This window comes from Sminthopsis crassicaudata, chromosome 4 (assembly GCF_048593235.1).
Source record: "Sminthopsis crassicaudata isolate SCR6 chromosome 4, ASM4859323v1, whole genome shotgun sequence".
Lineage (NCBI taxonomy): Eukaryota > Metazoa > Chordata > Mammalia > Dasyuromorphia > Dasyuridae > Sminthopsis > Sminthopsis crassicaudata.
Window position 1 is genome coordinate 75,262,492 of NC_133620.1, and position 20,443 is coordinate 75,282,934.

Below are 20,443 nucleotides of genomic sequence, written 5' to 3' on the forward strand. Positions count from 1 at the left end.
TACCTCATAGGCTCTCTTAATTCATGTAATATATCTATATGATAATATTTATGAGGAAAATTAAGACTAGGAAGTACAATAATTCAGTTTACCCTAAGATCCAGAAAGTTATAGTCATGTAATTCATGGCTAACATTCAAAAATTCTGTTTCCTAAAGGGAATCCAGTTCCACAGATAACCTGGCTAAAAGACGGACAGCTTCTTATTGAGGATGGAGATCATCAAATTATGTCTAGTGGGCGTTTTCTTCAAATTACCAATGCCCAAGTGTCAGACACTGGGAGGTATACATGCATGGCCTCTAATGCTGCTGGTGACAAGAGCAGAAGTTTCAGTCTTAATGTGTTTGGTATGTATACAATTTCATTTCATATGTGTATAGATATATATATATATATATATATGCACATAGATACAGACATAGATACAAACTTATATGTATATGTACACAAACATATGTATACACAATTATATGTGTATTTTATATATTATATTTTAATAACAGCATTTTTCATTGGCTAAATTCAGTTTATAGTGCATAATTTCTTTAGAATAGAGAAAGAAGGAAACAAACATTTATTAAGTGTCTATTATGCCCCAGGCACCAGACTAAACACCTAACAAATATTTTCTCATTTAATTTATGGAGCTCTATTATATAAGGAGTTAAAAAGCAATAATAAAAGAATAAGGTAGTACTTAATACAAATAATATCATAAAATAGTGTAAATTGGACTTATTATGTTTTATATATTTCATATGTATTTTCTATCATGCATGATAACATTTATGTTCTAGAAGGCAGTCTTTGTGACATAAAAGTGATGTAATAATTAAGAACTATATTATGGTGATGGCATAAATATAGGAGTGAATCTAGATTCTTAATTGCCATTTATAATTTTGCAATTATAAATATACCTATTAATTGATACAATTCTTTTGTTTCACTAAAATTAATCAAATAATAAGGAAATATATATTGATTACATTATAATATTTACAGCATTTTGATGAGACATGTAAGTTCCCTGCTCGGAGAACTTATAATGTAATTGAGGAAAGAAGACATGAAAACACTTAAATAGTTAAATGGTAAAGGATAATTAATATATTATCAAATTCCAGATAAATATTAAAATAGTAAATTCTCAGAGAATTTAATGGAGAGAACAAACCCTTGTGGCTAAGATAGGAAAAGTGTGTGTGTGTGTGTGTGTGTGTGTGTGTGTGTGTGTGTGTGTGTGTGTGTATAAAAGATGAAACTAGTATTGACCTTTAAAGGATTCTTAGAATGGGGAGAGTTGGAGCTATATATTTAAATGGAGAAACAATGAAAAACATGAAGGTGAGAAATTGACATGTTAGGAAAAAATCCATACTGATCATAAGGAAAGGTTTATGTTGAGAAGAGGAGTTAAGTTTAAAAGATTTAATTAGGGTCAAACAGTCTCAGATATTTATAATCTCATTGGAAATAGACATTAAAGTTTGTTTTTTTAAAATAGATGTGGTTACATAATTAAAACTACTATAGAAATATTCAATTAATACTATTTAAAGATGCATAGAAAGGAAAAGAGAAAAGCAGCAAGATCAAACAAAAAATTATAGTCATTCAGATGTGAAGTAGTGAAGTAAACACTCTGAAGAAGAAATATGACTTACTTTTAATTCGTGTACCAAGCCTATAAGTAATTATATGAATAAATTCATATGTATACAAGTAAGATATCTTTCAGTACTTGAAAGTAACTACTGAGCTAATAAAAGGATGAAACTTTTTATCAAAAGATGCCAAATTTGTTTGAAATCCCCTTTAACTCATTTTAAAGTATAATTCTATTTTAACTCTTAAATATTATTAATTTTCCAACATATTAATACTTATGGTATTAAGAAAAGATGATAATTTATTCTGATATATAATAAACATTTTAATTAAAAATTATTTGTACCAATAATCATGGTTGGATTTTTAAAAACAACTTTTGTTAATAGATTCAGCGAACATATGAAGGTGCACAATAGACATAGAAACTTGTGTTTGTGATACATACATTATATATGTACATTATATTTAAATATATAATATATATATATGAAGATATTTCATTATCAAGTTGTTGTTCTTTTTTCAGTGTCTCCTACTATTGCTGGTGTTGATAATGATGGTAATCCTGAAGATGTAACGGTTATTCTCAACAGTCCTACTTCACTGGTTTGTGAGGCATATTCATATCCTCCAGCTACCATCACCTGGTTTAAAAATGGAGCTCCTATAGAGTCAAATCAAAATATCAGGATTCTGCCAGGTAATTATTTCTCTTTTAATTATCAATGTATATTTGTTAGATTTCCAGTTATTATTATGACAAAAGTAGCATTTGGAAATTGTTTAACAGAAATAATTAAATTCATATTTGTTATCTTAAATTCTTTTCTGTATTCTCTGGTAAAAGTCAGTTCTTCATCAATTACATAACTGGTAGTGTACATTAAAGAAACTAACCAATGGCATTAATTTAGTAGCTGTGGGAAGTAGACAAATGGTAACTCAAAAAAGAATCTATAAGAAAATCCTGATGTCAATACCAGTTCATAAATTAAAATGACATTTTCTTTTGATTTTTGCTTTAAAGGAACTTGTGAAAACTTACAACTAAGCAGTTCAATTCAGTTTAATAAATTGTCCACTACGTGCAAAGGACAATGTAGAAAACAACAATAATGTATAGACTGTACTCATACACTAATTTATGCATAATGATTAACACAAGGTAGGACTTTAGTCTCTCCTTAGATCCAACATTTTCTTTTTCAGGATCCCACAATCTAAAATGAAATGTCCCTTATCCTAAATTTAAGCTAAGGGAGATAATAATTCATCTTACTAATTGTCTTTCATTGTAGTATCCCTTTAAAGAAAAAATGTGCAAAACATAAGCAAATAATATTCCAGTGATACAGTTGTCCTAGTGTTCAAGAATCATGTTTGGGGAAAAGTAGGAGTTAAGTTTGGAAAAAATATGATGGGTCCCAGTCATTAATGAAAATGTGAAGTCCATGAAGGAGAAACTGTCTTTTGCCTTTTTTTGTATTCCCATCCCTTAGGACAGCACCTGGCACAAATAGTACTTAATAAATATTTATTGACTAACTGACTGGATGACTTTGAGCTTCAATTTTATTATGCAATATAGGTTAAATGTAACTTAAACACCAGATTCACAACAAAATTTTGCCGGGCTGCAAAACTTTTACTACTAAAAGCTTCTATGTTGTGAAAACTTAAGAAATGTTTTTTTTTCCCTTTTTTTCTTCTTTCTCCCTCTGTCTTGTTCTTATTTTTGTAGCTCTCTCATTCTCTTCAGTTCTGAGTCACTAATCTCTGAACCACAGAGAGCCAGACATAGAGGCTGCAAAGGGCAGGGTGGTTTATGATAGACATTTCAATAGCAATTTTGTTGGTCTGTGAAGTAGTTGGATGACAAATCACTGCTAATGACAATGGAATTTCATTAAAGACTTTTGAACAGGTGATATGAAAGTAATATGCTAAGAAAGACTGAATTTGGTATGCAAGGTATGTTGGATGATAGTACAATGGAGGGCAACAGATGGAGGAACTGTTGTAGTAATCAAGGCATAAGATAATGTATATAGATTAGGTTATTAATTATATTAGATTAGGGATCACAAAATAAGAGGAGATAAGAAGATAGATATATATGAAACATTTACAAAGGAAAAATCAACTGGACTTGGTAACTACCATTAGTTTCCTATAATAATTAAAAATAAATAAATAATGATAAGCAGCAGCATTTTTATAGTGCTATAAAATTTGCAAAATACTTTACATTTGTGATCTAATTTAATTCTTTCAACAACTAGGAAGGGTAGTAACATAAATGTGATTATTCTGCTTTATAAATATGAAGTTCACATTCAAAGAGGGATGAATAAACAGAAGAAAAATAGGATAGAAATGTATAGTTAGTAATAATAACTATGAATATGATAAAGATGAATTCATCTATAAAATGTAAACAGCAGAATGAATTCAAAATCCAAATCCAATAATATATTGTTTACAAGAAACACATTTGAAACAGAGTTAAAATAAGAAACTGGAAGAAAACCTATTATATTCATCTGAAATAAATTTACATCAGACTTTGTTCTATGTCAATTGCCTATTTCAGAATTTACTCTGTGATGATAATCTGGAAAAAGGAAAAGTCAAGAATAATGTTTCAGAAGCCTTCTACTGTTCAGATTTCAGGTTTTGAAATTCTTGATTTTTTTTTCTAGGAGGGAGGACTCTGCAGATCCTAAATGCTCAAGAGGATCATGCTGGTAGATACTCTTGTGTAGCTACTAATGAAGCTGGAGAAATGGTAAAACACTATGAAGTAAAAGTCTATAGTAAGTATTTCATTATAACAAAAGATCTTATTTTCTTGCCCCATCTTTTTGGATTCTCTCACAAGTCTGTTTTTCTTTTGTATTAGTTTTACTCTTAATTATAAAAATTATGATTTTATATAATTTACTTAAATATAGAAACTAAATAAAATAAATATCATCAAAATATTAACTTTTCTCTATAATTCCAGGGACTTAAATATAGAGAAAGACCATTTATTTTGGGTTCTTACCCCTCTATTCTGAATATATAATTTTTTAAGCTTCTCATTTTTACCTTCTGTATTATCCTCTGTCCTGAGTCCCTTTACATCTCAAAGATTATCAGCAGTCAAGAATTGAGTCATTAATAATCGCTTGTTCTGTATAAAATTGATAGATAAATAAAATATGCTTTTATGTTAAAAATATGACATAGCTAACCATTATTATTAGTAATAATTATATTATGAGTTTTTCTGTTATTGATTAGGTTTTACATTAATTGGCTTATATTTTTTGATAGCACTCCCTTTGTGATATCAAATATGCATTTATTGCCTATGTTTATGGATGTGGATTTAAACTAAATAACCCCGAAATAAATTGAACTTTTGGCTTTTGAATTGTTCCAATAAAGAAAAATAGAAATCTTTGCCAGTACATTACAATAAAAATACTATTTTGTGAAATGTTGAAAAAATATATGATAATAATAACCAATATTTATATATTTAAAATTTATAAAAGTCTTTATATCCACATAAAGATTCATTTGATTTTCACAGTAACTTTGGAGTAACAAAGATCATTATCCCTTTTTATTGTTGAAAAATGTCAAATTCAGATGAATTGAGGTTTTTGTCCACAGTCACACAGCCAAGTAAATGTTAAAAATCAAGATTTCCACCCAATCCACCATTTAACCCATGGTGCCCTATTTCCTTTTACTGTGAAAAATGTAGAACAATACCTTCCTTCTCTTTTCAAGGTCTTGCCAAAGAATTCCAAGCACGTTTGAAATATTATGTAGGGTGTCATTCAAACATGGAAGTGCCTGAATTCTGTACTTTCAAATTCTATTTTTGTGCAGTTCCACCTATAATTAATAGAGGAGACCTTTTGGGCCCAGGTCTTTCTCCTAAAGAAGTAAAAATCAAAGTCAACAACAGCCTAACCCTGGAATGTGAAGCTTATGCAATTCCTGCTCCTGCTCTCAGCTGGTATAAGGATGGACAGGTCAGTGACAAAATTTTTTATTTACTTTTAGTTAATATTGTGATCTAGTTTTTAAAAGTATACTCAAATACATGTGTACACAGTGTCACTTTGTTTCTAAAGAAGAAATAAAGATTGTGAAATTTAAAAATTGGTATGATATTAACAAATATAAAATATTATTCTATAGATTAACATATAATAAATATATATTTGAAGTGTTTGTGTTTTTTTAATTTATTGATGTTATAAGTTTTCACATTGCCTTCATCTCCTAAATATTTTGTCCCTCCTTTAATCTTCCGGTGAGCCATCCATTTTTATAAATAATAAAATAGAGAAAAGAAATAATTCAACAAAACCAACCAGTACATCAGCCAAGGCCAACAAGATGTTTAGGATACCATACCTATCTTTTCCTGCTTTTCCAAAGACGGGAAAACATAAGTCTTGTGTGGGACAAAGCTTGGTCATTATAATTTCTGAAAATACTATTTTAAATATTCTATTGTATGTAAATTTATCTATGCAAAGAGGATTTTATTTCCTTTTTTGTCTTGCAGAGTTTGTGATTAGGCCCTGTCAAGCTCAATAAAATATTATTGCAATCAACAAAATTATAGTGATACACACTTTGCAACCTTAGATTTGAACAAAATATCTGCTCGGACTATTCTAACTCTTTAACAGATTAGTTCATGAAGCTGAAAGTGATCATTAAAGTAGCTCCTATAATACTCTGGGGCAATTACAACTTTAAAAATAAAGCACAGGTCATTTAATCTTGTGATCAAACCACATGTTTTATCTTATCCACTAGATTTTTTCCCATGAATATCTTTAAATTTGGGGGCTGATGTGACTAGGGGACCAAAATAGATTTTGTTAACATTAGTCAGCACAGAAGTGAACAACTAAACTGCTGGTGTTTGTGATGTTTTGCACATAATTAATCAAATGGTTAGCAAAATTTGACTTGGAAAATTTGAATTCTTGGTCATATTTTGAAATATCCAAAGAACAAAAGTTTGCTTTTTTCAAATCCCAGTTGTATTTTACAACACTGGCAGCTAGAGTTTAAATAATAAGCAAATTTCATCTGGAAGACATTGCAGGAAGAGAAAAATGGAACTCCCACCATGCTGTGTTTACAGGTTCTACTCCAGTTGTGACTATGTTTCATAATTGGTTATCAAGTCTATTTAAGTTTCTTTAAAATGGAGAGAACACTTTTTTATTTTAAAGTCATCTTTTCTTGATAATTCCATATTTAAATGAACTTTTTCTCACTCTTGGGATAAAGAAGAGACCTTTCAATGGGAAAAGCATTTGTTTGGTAGCTTTATCTTTAAATCTAAACTCTAAATTTGACTCCCAAATAATACTTTTAAGTTCAATTTGTTTCTTTTCTCCCTCTTTGAATCGACACAAGGATATAATAAAATCCTGAATTGCCAAGTTACTCATTATCTGTTTTTTTCCCCTTCTTTCTGCTACTAAACAACCTTCATAAGAGTGAAACGGGAAACAAGACATTGATAAATATGGTTGCTTGCTAATTCCTACAAAAATTTCATTGTTACTGGCTAAAATGAGTATGGGGATTATATGATAGTCTCATTCATTCATTGTCTTTTTCCTATTGGAATAAATAAGCGATACACACATGCACATGCACACACTCACACAACTTGTCTACTTTCAAAAAGATGTTTAAAAGAATTGATAATGTTTAAACACATAAAATGAAAAGTTTTGTAGCAGAACTCTTTAAAGGCTACAATTAATGTGTTAGTTATACCTAGTGTTATTGATAGGACACAAAACCCATAAAAGCATATTAATGCTAAAAAATTTTCAATCACTAAAAAGGAACCCTAGTATATTAAATAGAGAAGAGACATTGAATTTGGTATCAAATCAATACATACCAGTTCTTCCAATTTTTTTTTCCTTTGAAACATTGGTTTGTCCAGTTAATTTTTACTGAGAAATGTGATTAATTGACCATTCCATTTGCAACAATTTTGATGTTTCTTTTCCAAAATGGTGCCATTTCCTAAGAATTATATTTTATCACATTTTTATGTTTTATCACAATTTTTATAGATTTATCTAAAAATATTCCAAAATTAATTCTATTTCTATAGTATTTCTGAAAAAAAATCAACACAAACTACAGCAATTAACATTCACTCTAAAGAAAAGCATAATCATCAAGGGAGATCTTGATCAGAAGAATCAATGTTTCTTTTTTTTTTTCTAATCCTAGGAAGAAAAATGATTGTTATGCTTTTTAGAAAATACTGCCAACACCTCTATTGATTATAATACTAAATCAAATCTATTTTAAAAAAAAAAGAAATAGTATTGAATTTAAAGCAAAAGAACAAAATCTCTATCCTAGAGTGATAACACTCTGATCTTGGACTTAAACTTCTACACTTCTATTTCTTCATCTGTGAAATTGGAATACTATTACTTGTACTATCTGTCCAAGAGAATTGTAATAAAGATTCGATGAAACAATTGGTTTGAAAGCACAGAAATTCAAAATAGTATTTCCTTATTTTCTTCAGAGTGTGTTAAAATGATTAGATTATTTGTCTGCAAAATGAAGAAAACAGTATAGTGTCTATAAAATAGGATAGTTATGTGGTACTTTCTTCATATTAATATTGTTTAAATTATATCACAGCCCCTTAAATCAGATGATCATGTTAATATTGCTGTCAATGGACGCACACTTCAAATAAAGGAGGCTCAAGTATCAGACACTGGTCGATATACCTGTGTAGCATCTAACATCGCTGGAGAAGATGAATTAGAATTTGATGTGAATATACAAGGTAACAAGAAAGTAACTGAATGCCCCAGTCTTATTAATAAAACTCACATGGTTCAGATATTTATGATGTCCAGATACAGGTTCAGTTATTATCTCAATGGAGCTGATTCTCATATCTATTTATTAAATCTCAGTCTCTCTTCAAAGCATCAGATCCACATTAATTAAACATTACCATTTTGATGTTTCCAACTGGATATTGTATAGCATCTCAAATTCAACATGTCTAAAACAGAACTTGTGATCTTCCTCCACAAATCCATTCTTATTCCTGACTTTTTATTTCTGTTGAGGGCAGCAGCATCCTACCAATTACTTAGGTCCACAACTTCAGAGTCATCTTCAGTTCCTCCCATATTTAATCAGTCATCAAGTCATTTTTAGTTTACTATAGCACTTATTCTAATTGCTCTAGGAAACTCTCAAAAGTCTATATATTGTTGAAAAAGTACTGATCTCCCCTGGGAATCCCCTATACTAATAAAATCTAAGGTTCAGTCTTGACCCTTTTATTTAGCATTTAAATCCCTTTATAATTTAACCACACCATATCTTACACTGACTTTCACATTATTCCAATCATGCATTCAAAAATACCAATAAATTTCCCTGCTTGGTCATTATATCTTCTGTCTTCATTGCTACACAAGAATGACCTTAAGGCCTAGAATGGGTACCCTTATCATTTTTGCTTCTTGGATTTTTTAGTTTTCTTCAAAGTTCAGCTCAAAACATCATTCCCCTATAAGAATTTTCTTGATATCCCCAACTGTTAGTGTCTCAACAATTACTTGTATTTCATTTGTATCTGACAGAATGTATACTTTTTTTAAAAGGATAGACACTGTTTCTGTTTGTCTTTGTATGATTTCATCATAATCATTTTCTTGTTTTTTTTTGCTAATAATTTGACTTCCTATATTAATGATCTATTATCTTTTATAGATAATTAAATTGTCAAACTCTTAAGATCAAGTACTTTTTAAATCTGTATTTATCTTTCCTCCTCTAGCAGAGTGTGTTATACAAAGGAAGCAATATGTGCTAAATCAAATTCAATTTAGAAAACTTATTATTTTTCTTTCTTTTTACTTTGGGTCCTTCTGATTCCAGGACTGGTACCCCATCCACTGTCCTACCTAGTTTCTCTTTAAAAAATCATTTCTTACAACTATCTTTCATCCCACTCACAAGTGTTTCAGTGGCACATATCATAGAATCATATAATTAAAGAATTTTACAGTAGGAAAGTAATTCAGTGGCCATGTTGACTAATTATATCCAAACAAGAATTCCCATTATAATATATCCAACAAGTATACATCCAGATTCTGCTTGAAGACTTGCAGTGAAGAATGATGTACTCTTTCAGTAATCATTGATATACTGTCTAGATAATTTTAATTGATTTAATAAATGTTTTATGCAATTTTACCAGATATAAGAATTCAGTTCCCCAGTCAATATACTCTAGCTTTCTCCCTTAAAAAAAACTGGGACATTTTTATTTGTAACATATTCTCTACTGTCCAAAATGTTTAAAAATCACAAAGACTAGCAATCATATCTGCCAATTTTTTCAGGCTCTTTTGGATGTAGTTCATGTAGGCTTTGTGATTTGAAATCATTGAAGGCAGCTAGCTACTCTTTTTTAACATCTCATTTATCTTCTGTTTCAAGTCCCTGTTGACTTTTTATTCTAACCTTTCCAGTACAAAACAAAACAGCAACAAAATGTTCAAGCTTTCTACATATACATATATATTTGTGACATTAGTCATCTTTTCTTTCATCTTTCTCCTCTCATCAATATAACTTTAAAAAATTACAATTTTTATCCTTTGTTATCAGATTTAATATGCTTATAAAATTTAGTGTGATTTAAATATATATCTAAAATGTTCCTTTCTTTCCATAGTACCTCCCAGTTTTCAGAAACTCTGGGAAATTGGAAACATGCTGGATACAGGCCGGAGTGGTGAAGTCAAAGATGTGATAATCAACAATCCCATTTCTCTTTATTGTGAAACAAATGCTGTTCCTCCTCCCACTCTTACATGGTTTAAAGATGGTTATCCTTTGACTTCTAATGATAAAGTCTTAATATTACCAGGTAACACTTGACACTGATTACCCTTATTTGTTAGACATGTTAGATTGATAAGCTTCCTATGGGGTTATGAGGTGCTTTCCCATGTAGTCTAGAAAGTCAGAATTAAGATCAAGAAACAAACTAGCTGTTGAATGATGTTGGATACTTTATTTGTATATTTGTTACTCTATAAATATAATGGGATGATCAGGCTTACTTTTTCATTATTATTGGTTACAGATTTTGAAAGGACTTTGAAAATTATTGCTAGCCAGCTCAAAGATAGCAAGTATAAATTTTAGATAATAAAGAATATTGTTTCCAATATTTCATTTTCTGCATGTTTGTTCAGTTAAAAGGCAGATTACAAATGTTCACAAATTGACTAGAAAACATCATTTATTTATCCTTTTGCAGAGCTGTCACTAGTAATTTTGTCACCTAAATAAGTCAACTTTCTAAAATGGGGCAAACAGCAGAAAAGGCACTTGTAAACTAACCTTCTTAGAAAAATTCACTTCCAAAAAATCTAGAATACAAAGCACTATAGAGAATGAGAAATAAAGTCATATATTACACCTTCCTTTACTTGCTTTCACTATCTTCACATTCCCCCAAAGTGAAGAAGCAATAATTAGTCCCACTATAAGGGAGTGATAAAGAATCCCAGTGTCCTGTCAATAATTGCATGGTTTCTTAGCTTTTTAATTTTAATTTAATTTAATTTAATTAATTTAAATTGATTAAGCTTGCAAATTGTGTGTTATAATCAGTTGTTTCTGTGCTTTTCAAAAAAAATGTAAATGCTGTCAAAACCCTTTAAAATTTGGAGTCTTCGAAGAAAACCCAAATCATCCCATCATAGTTACAGTTCTGACTATATGTGTTTTGGTTTTGTTAACATTGATATCTTTTCAGTTCTTAAAATACATTCACTATTTTAGAGAGGGTTTTTTATATTGCCAATTATTGGTTTTATTCTTATTTGCTCTGTTGGCAGTGAGAGTGGAAGCTTTTCAGTACCTACTGTTATTTAGCAAGATGAGTACTGTCATTGTCATCCAGTACTTTTACAGTGGAATAAAGTATTGGTTGAAATTGTCATTGATAGAGATATCTAGGTTAATTGTGTATCAAAACTCAACTTGCAATTGATGAAATAGCCCTGAAAAAATACATACCATAGCTATCTGGTATAAAAACATAATTAAAAACACACTTAGATATAGAATGATAAGTCACATTATGAAATACAGCTTCAAACTTTTTTAAAAATTGCTATTTTTGTTTTATTTGCTTATTTTTTTCCTCAGGAGGACGAGTGTTACAGATTCCCCGGACCCAAATAGAAGATGCTGGTAGATACACTTGTGTTGCTGTGAATGAGGCTGGAGAAGATTCCCTTCAGTATGATATTCGTGTGCTCTGTAAGTTTGTCTCACTCTTTTCTTTTTATGTCATAGTGGAAAGAATACTGCATCTACAATCAGAGGATCTGAATTCCAATTCTGGCTTTGCTGGTTATTGCCTTTGTGATTTGGGGTCAGTCACTTAATCTTGCTGAGCATGTTTCCTCCTCTTTAAAATGAGGACTTTAATGTAAGACAGTCTCTGAGGTCTGTACCAGCTCTAAATTCTATAGTGCTTTGATAAATTGATCTTCTCTTTGAGAGTATTAGTATCATAAAACAAGTACTTAAATAACTTAAGTATTTAAGTGCCTACTTTGTCCCATGTGCTGGGAGAAAAAAAAGGAAAAATGTAGTGTTTGTTTTCAAGAAGCTCAATCTAATGGGGGAAATAAAAAATATATAAGCACCTAAAAGGGGATGGAAGGTACCCAGCTTGATGAAGCTTGGTGGGAAATTATGAAGTTAATGATCTGGGTCCCTTTTTTAAATAGAGGATCTGGAAAGAGATTTCTGCTGTCCAAACACTATGATCTCCAGTCAGAGGATTGGCCAGGCCCCAGGCATGCTACTATAAAAGAGTTGTCAGTTTCTGAATTGATGTGACCTGACAGAAACAGTCATCAACTCAGGTCTTTGGATATAGTAATATGAAATTAAAGCAATGGTTTGAGTTTTTTTTTAACTTTTTGATTTTTGTGGACACAAACTCTTGACTCTGACATATCAGTTTATTTTTATATAAAAATCAATCATTTGTATGCATTTAGTATTATAATCTAAATTAGGGGTCCACAAACTAGTGACCCAAAGGATGAATCTAGCCTACTATGCACTGTTCTTGAGCTAAGAATATTTTTTTAACATTTTAAAATACATTTAAACTTTATTTTAAAATGGAATAAATCATTCTTAGCTCACTGGCTGGATTTTACCAATAGACCATAGTTTAGAACCCTGTCCTAAAGATATTATAAGCAATATAAATTTTAATATTGGATTCTTCAGCCCAACAGAGTCTGTTGTTACTCTCTTTATTTTTGTTTTATATCATTCATCAATTTTACCATATCACATATATATTATAAAGGTAGTCTATACTTTTTGTAAAATTAAAAACATGCTTCATTTTAAGTGAGCATTATAAACTATGAAATCTTGCAAATATGTTAATTATTGTTTGATTTTTAAAAAATATCTTCACTCTACAAAATAGCTCAACATGTTACCTTTTAAAAACTAATTTCCTTACTATATTTACCATATAATACACTCTGGCAAAAATATCTGAATACATAAAAATTCAAGAATGTCTGTTTAAAGCAAGGGTAATAATTTATAGCTCAATTTTATAGTACCATTTTAACTGAATGTTATATTTCAGTAACACTTAGAAATTAGTTTGGAAATAGTACTAAAAAGATCTGGATTTCTGTAGATTTGGAAAAAAACTAGCTTAATATATTTGACCAAAGAGATTTATAGCTTGATTCACTGACATATGATTGTAAGTGCTTTGGGGATATGAAGTTAAATCCCTACCCAGTAGTTAAGCCTCAATGAAAATCTAGGCAAGTTTGGATGTAAAGTCTAGCTGGTATTTTGTACACTCTAGCCTAAGAGTTTGTGTACCCATGTATAACGTCACATGTATAACTTTTTTTCTCAAAAATAGCATAAAATTTTTCTAAACATGCTTAAAAATTAGAATAAATTGAAAAAAGACTTGCTTTCACATTGCTAAATTCTTCATTGTATTTTCCTTTTAGTACCACCATCCATTAAGGGAGCTGACACTGATTTACCTGAGGAGGTCACTGTGTTGGTCAATAAGACTGCACTAATGGAATGTGTGTCAAGTGGCAGTCCAGTACCAAACAATTCCTGGCAAAAAGATGGGCAGCCATTGGTGGAAGATGATCGCCATATATTTCTATCCAATGGGAGAACTTTACAGGTAAGAGACAATTGACATTCAACAGGTGAACTTTACAGGGAAGGGGAATTAAGGTCACTTGGAAATTATCTGACTTTTGTTTTTATTTGTATTACTACAAATCATAAAGGAATCTGACACACATGAGCTTTGCTAGCATGCTACCTTCAGGTTGTTTATCATAGGAAATAAAAATATCATTTTACAGTATTTTAGTAATAAAGTCCTTGTAGCCTAAGGTAAATAAATTAATTAATAAAATATATAAAATATAAAATATCAACCCTTAGAATACAGATACATGTATGTATTTTTTTCTCTCTCCTAAAAAACAAAAGTACTTTGAGTATACTGCTCAATAATAAAGGGTTATAAAATTAACCCAATTTTGCTTTTAGAAAATTGGAAGAGCATATAGATCCCAGATTCTATAGCTCACATTTGTTTTTTTCACATCATTATTTTCATAAATATTATGTGTCATTTATACTCACTAAAGAGTAGAGTTTGTATTATGAAGTATTTGGCACTTAGAAAAATTAAATTAATTCAGCCCCACTAAGGTACCACTGACTGGGTTATTTAGGAAGTCAGCATAATAACATGGATGGAAATAATTAAATGTTATCATTTAAAATGCCAAACATTTACCATGGGAGTTGTTTTTACAGTAAAGATAACAAGTTCAGTGCCTAAAAATTGCTTTGAATTCCTAAACCATCCTCTAAATACTAAATGTAACTTTTGATTATCCTTTTATCTAGGACAGAGAACAGGGTCCAAGAAACATATGGTATAGAAGCTTCCTCTGTGTGGAAAGATACCTCAGGATGGAACTAATTATGGGATCCCTTTTCTATAATTAACAACAAAAACAATAATAGATAGCTAACTAACAATTAAGATCAAGAAAGTAACATGATCTACATGACTTGAAGAAGCGTTTTTCCAACTTCTTTACAAAGGTAGTTTATGATTACTCAGGCTGTAGTCTGGAAGTCCCAAGTTCAAATCTGGCCTCAGACACTTCCTAGCCAATCCTGAGCAGGTCACTTCTCCCGTACCAGCTATAAAATGGAGATAATAATAGCAACTTGCAGAGTTGTCCTAAGGATCCAATGAAGATACGACTTGTTAAAAGGAGAAAAAACTTAGCATGGTGCTTGGAACATAGTTTATTTTCCCCTATTTTTATGATAGTAACTGAAAAGGAAAGAACAGTTCAGTTTTGAAAACATGTTGAAAGCATATGTGTTTATGTAAATATCCTGAATTATTTTATTTGGAATATCTTCTTTTTCCTTAGATACTAAATTCCCAAACAGCAGATATCGGAAGGTATGTGTGTGTTTCAGAGAACATAGCTGGAAGTGCCAAAAAATATTTTAATCTAAATGTACACGGTAAGTTATCACTTCCAAAATGTCTACTATTTTTTGTTTGGCAAATCAGGAAAATCATATTTTTGAATTCTTGGAGGTGATTATGTTTTTATCTCACAATCTTCATGTTAGCCTTTCTCCCTTTTTGATATGAATACCTTCAGTAATGCTATTTTTCATCCAAGGAATACAGATTTCAGATCTCACAAGCAGAGTAAGCACTTGCCTGTCAATAATTTAAGAGAAAATGGTTATTCTTTTACACATGTAACCATAAGCAGGACTGAAATCCCAAGGACTACAAAATAAGTTTGACTTTAGTACATGGGTTCTAAAATCATTTTTAAAATGCACCTGCTAACTTATGCTTATACTAGTTTTCTCTCTATTACTACAGCAGTAGCAATGAACTACCTGGAGATAGGGTAGAAATGGTGTTGGAATTGGAGACATATAGCCCCAGATCACTACTCTTGAGATAAATGAGAGAATAAATTAGAATAGCTTCATTTGTGTCCAAATGAGATAGTATTTGAGTTGGAATAGCATTGCAAAAAGGTTATCAAATTTAAAAAGTTGAACTTACTATGAAGTATATAGGAGACAGGTAATTCATAAGTCTCTGAGGAGATTGTAATAACCCCACAGAGATGGTGGTGATAGATTGAACATTGGGCTAGATATCTAATCCTTACTGAATGATATAGTAGCAAATTAAATGCTTTGAGAGTTATTATATATTTTGAGCACTTGGTTGCTAATTAGCATTCCCTTGATAATAAAAAGACAAAGGATTATATAACACAAACTTATTTCCATATAGTAATTTCTTCTGGATTTTAAATTTAGGGACCTAGACCATTGCTTATAAAAGTTTAACAAAATCAATAAATAGTCCCCCTATCCAAATATAAATTCATTAAAATACTAGCTCATGAATTCTAGTGAGTAGTATTTCTGGAAAATCATATCTGGCAAAACATTTCTTTTAAACATCCTAGACATTTATTTTGAGTAAGCATACAGGACAGGGCAGGGTAAGTGGTACAGTGGATAAAGCACTGGACTTGAAATCAGGAAGACTCATCTTCAGAAATTCAAATTGGACCTCAGACATTATGTGGTCCTAAGGTATGAGTTTTGTGATGCTGAGCAAATCACTTAACCTCATCTGCAAAATGAGATGGAGAAAGAAATGGTAAACTAGTTCAATATATTTTCCAAGAAAACCCCAAAATGAGGTCACAGAGTTGGACACAACTGAAAATGACTGAAAAACAACAACAAAAGTATACATGGGAGAATTTTGTACCTATAAATTTGTAATTTTATTTTTGAAATATTTGAGAACTTTTTCTTAAGCTTGACATTTAATTTGGAGCTAAAATTAATTTGTTTTTCCCTAGGATGTTTTTTATGTAGATCTATTTGGCCAGCCTATAAATATAGGGAGAAGTATCTACAATAGGTAGCTTTGAGACAGCTAGGTGGATAAAGTAAATAGAGTACCAGGCCTGAAGCAGGAGAACTTGAGTTCAAATCTAATCTCAGAAGCTTAATATTAATATTTACTAGCTCCATGACTCAGGGCTTTTCATTTAACCCCAATTAGCTTGCACAAAATAAAAAAGTAGAATAGAAGGCCTTAAATGATAGGTAATGAAGGGAGTCTAACAAACTTTTTAACTTTAAAGATTGGAATTTCAAAATGCGACTTCTTTTTTCTTCAGTCACTTAGTGGAATCTTTATTCCCTTGAAACCAACCAGGAAGAATTGAATTCTCTAATTGTATATTATGAAACGCCTATTTAAATGGGGGAAAATTAATTCCTCTCAAATCCTACTTTCTCTTCTCTCCTGAAGAATAGTGAACTTTCTGGTTGGTTTGAGGGCTTTTACTTTGATTTTACCCTTGAAGTCCATTTTATTATTAATCAACAAACTTATTGGGTTAAAAAAATTTTGGCAACTAATCTTGAAACCAAGTTTCTACAATTTTAGACAGTTATAAATGAGTGTCATCTAGACTTTATATCACACTCACAGAGTACACAGATAGTGAATAAGTATATGCTAAACAAATGAAGAAATGATTTACTGATGCCATGAAATCAAAAAGTCATATAGTTATTTTACTTTGGGAATGGGGAAGAAAGGAATTTTGAATGAAAATATGAAGAAAGAATGAACATCTGCAGGAAAGAAACAAAAAGATTGTATAACTCTGTACCTTGACAACAAACTTAAACAAAGCCAGTTTTTCTATATAAATACACTGTAGCATAGTTCTGTTTAGCTTTAAAAATTCTTGTCCTCCCTTGCTGTTGGGGAAGAATTATTCCTGCCAAGCCCCCATGTAAGAAAGGAGCTGCAAACAAAATCGGTGGAGGCATTAGGGATTCTAAATAAGAAGGATGACAGCTGGATTGGTTTTCATCACACAATTTTTAGATCCCTGCAGAAACCAATGGACCAGTTCCTAAATACAAACAATGTCTTTTCCTCAGTACTTTGGCAGCATACAGTGGCTGGAGTTGTGTTGAGGAAATTGGGTAGTACTTATTGCTGACAATGTTGGATGAAATTTTAAGTGTATTTGTTGTTGTAGTTCCTCCAAGTATCATTGGTACTAATCCTGAAAATCTGACTGTGGTGGTGAATAATTTCATCTCTTTGGCCTGTGAGGCCACGGGTTTTCCACCTCCTGATCTCAGCTGGCTCAAGAATGGAAAATCCATCAGCTTGAGCAATAATGCTCTCATTGTGCCTGGTAAGGAAGCTGTTTTTTTCTGATAATCTGGGGAGAACTTTCTCTTCCATTCATCTTATCAAGAATGAAAGTTTAGCACACTACTTTTTAGATTAGTGAAGATCTTTGTTTAAAAAAATTTTAATTGGATAATTTTCTAATCCTATAGTAGGTAGCTTAGTGTATTGAGTGCTAGGCCTGTGTTCAAATCCTAGTTAGTGGATTTTAACTTCATCTAATAACTTCCTCAATTACTTCATCTGTAAAATGGGAATAGTAAATAGCACTTACTTCCTAGAATTGTGGAGGGTATAAAATTATATATCTGAAAAGCACTTTGCAAACCTTAAAGCATTCTATAAATTCTAGCTAGTACTAGTACTACTAATAATAATTTTAATAAGTTTTATAACTTTAATTTATATAGAAAATTTTATTTTTTTCTTACTTTAGTCAAAGAAGCAGCATATTGGAGTGGAATAGAGTATATTGTGGAAAGAATTATCTTTGCAATAGGACAACCTGAGTAAACAAGCAAATCTAACATACTTACTGTGTGATCCTAAGCAAGTTGTCAGTTCTTAACTCCTAAAAATCTAAGTTCTTGAGAAGGTAACAATAAACATTGGTAGGAGTTTATTTCTCAAAAATTCCATAAACAAATGAAATCACAGATACAGGGCTTGTTCCTTGTTACTATTGTGGTTTTCAAATATGAGAACTGAAATGCATTGAACCCTTTTATGAAAATGATAGAAAAATACTGAATTTTTACTGAATGAGCTTTTTAATTACAAAATATTTATGTAATTAATAAAATAAGTAAAAGTGGGATTGGCAATTTTGAAAACTTTCAGAGAATTTAAAAATCAATAGGGAGCCAAGGAAGATCATTTTTAAAAATTGTTATTCTTTAGTTCATCGGTAATATTGGGTAAAATTTTTAAAATTTGTACCAAACTTCAAATAATCAATGCATTGGCACATCACCAAACTCTCTTTGGGGAAGGGAATAGGAAGTATGAGATCCAAATGTTAGAGCTAAGTCCCTTAAAGCCTTCTTCACTTCATGTTCAATTTTAGCGTCAAGAGCCAAGTGTGATTTAAAAAAAAAAAAAAACAACAACAACATTAATAAGCTTAAAAGTTAGGAAACATGATTCTAAGCTCCTTATAGCTGAGGACTGCTTTATACTGAATTTATTGTCTCACAGACTCTTCCTTTTTATGCATAGAGTAGAAATTAAGATTTGAACTCAATGTTCATTTAAAAAAAACTTGAGAAAATTGTAATTATTGGTTTCTTAGCAGTATACTTAAATTATGCACTTCTGATTTCTCTCCATCATATAAGAAAATCCTGTGAATTATATCATTTATAGGTAGGGTGATAATAGAAATAATGAAAGAACAGAGAATGAATTCCTTCCTTTTCAACATTAAAATTTGTCTTTGTCCATTGTAACTTAAAGATGGATCATTTTAAATGACTACCTGGTTAATGTAATAACTAAATTGATCTTTATACTGTCTTTGATTTTTTTTCTCTCTGATACAATTCAGGTGGAAGGAGTCTTCAAATTATTCGGGCCAAAATATCTGATGGTGGGGAATATACATGTATAGCAATGAACCAAGCTGGTGAAAGCAAGAAAAAAATTTCCCTGATTGTTTATGGTTTGTTTTCACGGTACTTCAAAAATGTATTCATTATTGAATTCACAAGGAATTATTTCATCTAAATGCAAAAACCTTTTTCTTCCTTTTCTCAGTTCCCCCAAGCATTAAGGATCATGGCAGTGAATCTCTTTCTGTAATTAATGTACGAGAAGGATCTCCAGTGTCATTGGAGTGTGAGTCTAATGCTGTTCCACCTCCAGTCATAACCTGGTACAAAAATGGACGAATAATCATGGAATCTGCTAACGTGGAGATTTTAGGTGATGGACAAATGCTACACATCAAGGGAGCGGAGGTACATTACTCTCTGCATAGCATTTCTTGTTGGAATAAAGAGGGGGAACATGGTGGTTCCTTGATTCTTTTCTATTATGAGTATAATTTTCATAAAAGTAAAGGGTGTTGTTAGATTCATTGATTTGACTACTTTGGACTCCACTTTCTTCATCTATACAATTAGGAGATTAGACAGAAAGTTGTTTAAAGGAATTATCCATAACTAAACCACATATTTATTCAAGTGTGATTCTGCTCTTCTGTTGCTTTGGTTTTGTGACTTTGAAGCCCTTTAATGTGAATAAATTTACTTCTCACAGAAAAAAAAGATTTGGTAAATGAAACAGAATAAAGAATGGATCTTTTAAAGCATACAATATCTGGAAATTTTAGTCATTTTATACCATATATAATGTGATCATTCATAATTGAATGGAAAA

General features: G+C 30.8%; 1 protein-coding gene across 2 annotated transcripts in view; it reads left to right on the forward strand.

The window, feature by feature from the left end:
* The window catches only part of HMCN1 (hemicentin 1), a 478,149-nt gene that overhangs the window by 349,409 nt on the left and 108,297 nt on the right, over positions 1-20,443 (forward strand). For both annotated transcript variants that reach the window (XM_074308592.1, XM_074308593.1), the window contains exons 49-60: positions 159-350; positions 2,144-2,317; positions 4,320-4,433; positions 5,506-5,651; positions 8,329-8,479; positions 10,397-10,591; positions 11,884-11,997; positions 13,749-13,936; positions 15,222-15,318; positions 17,907-18,068; positions 19,611-19,724; positions 19,820-20,022. In XM_074308592.1, coding sequence (XP_074164693.1) covers positions 159-350; positions 2,144-2,317; positions 4,320-4,433; positions 5,506-5,651; positions 8,329-8,479; positions 10,397-10,591; positions 11,884-11,997; positions 13,749-13,936; positions 15,222-15,318; positions 17,907-18,068; positions 19,611-19,724; positions 19,820-20,022 — 1,850 coding nt within the window. The remainder of the gene's footprint in view (positions 1-158; positions 351-2,143; positions 2,318-4,319; positions 4,434-5,505; positions 5,652-8,328; positions 8,480-10,396; positions 10,592-11,883; positions 11,998-13,748; positions 13,937-15,221; positions 15,319-17,906; positions 18,069-19,610; positions 19,725-19,819; positions 20,023-20,443) is intronic.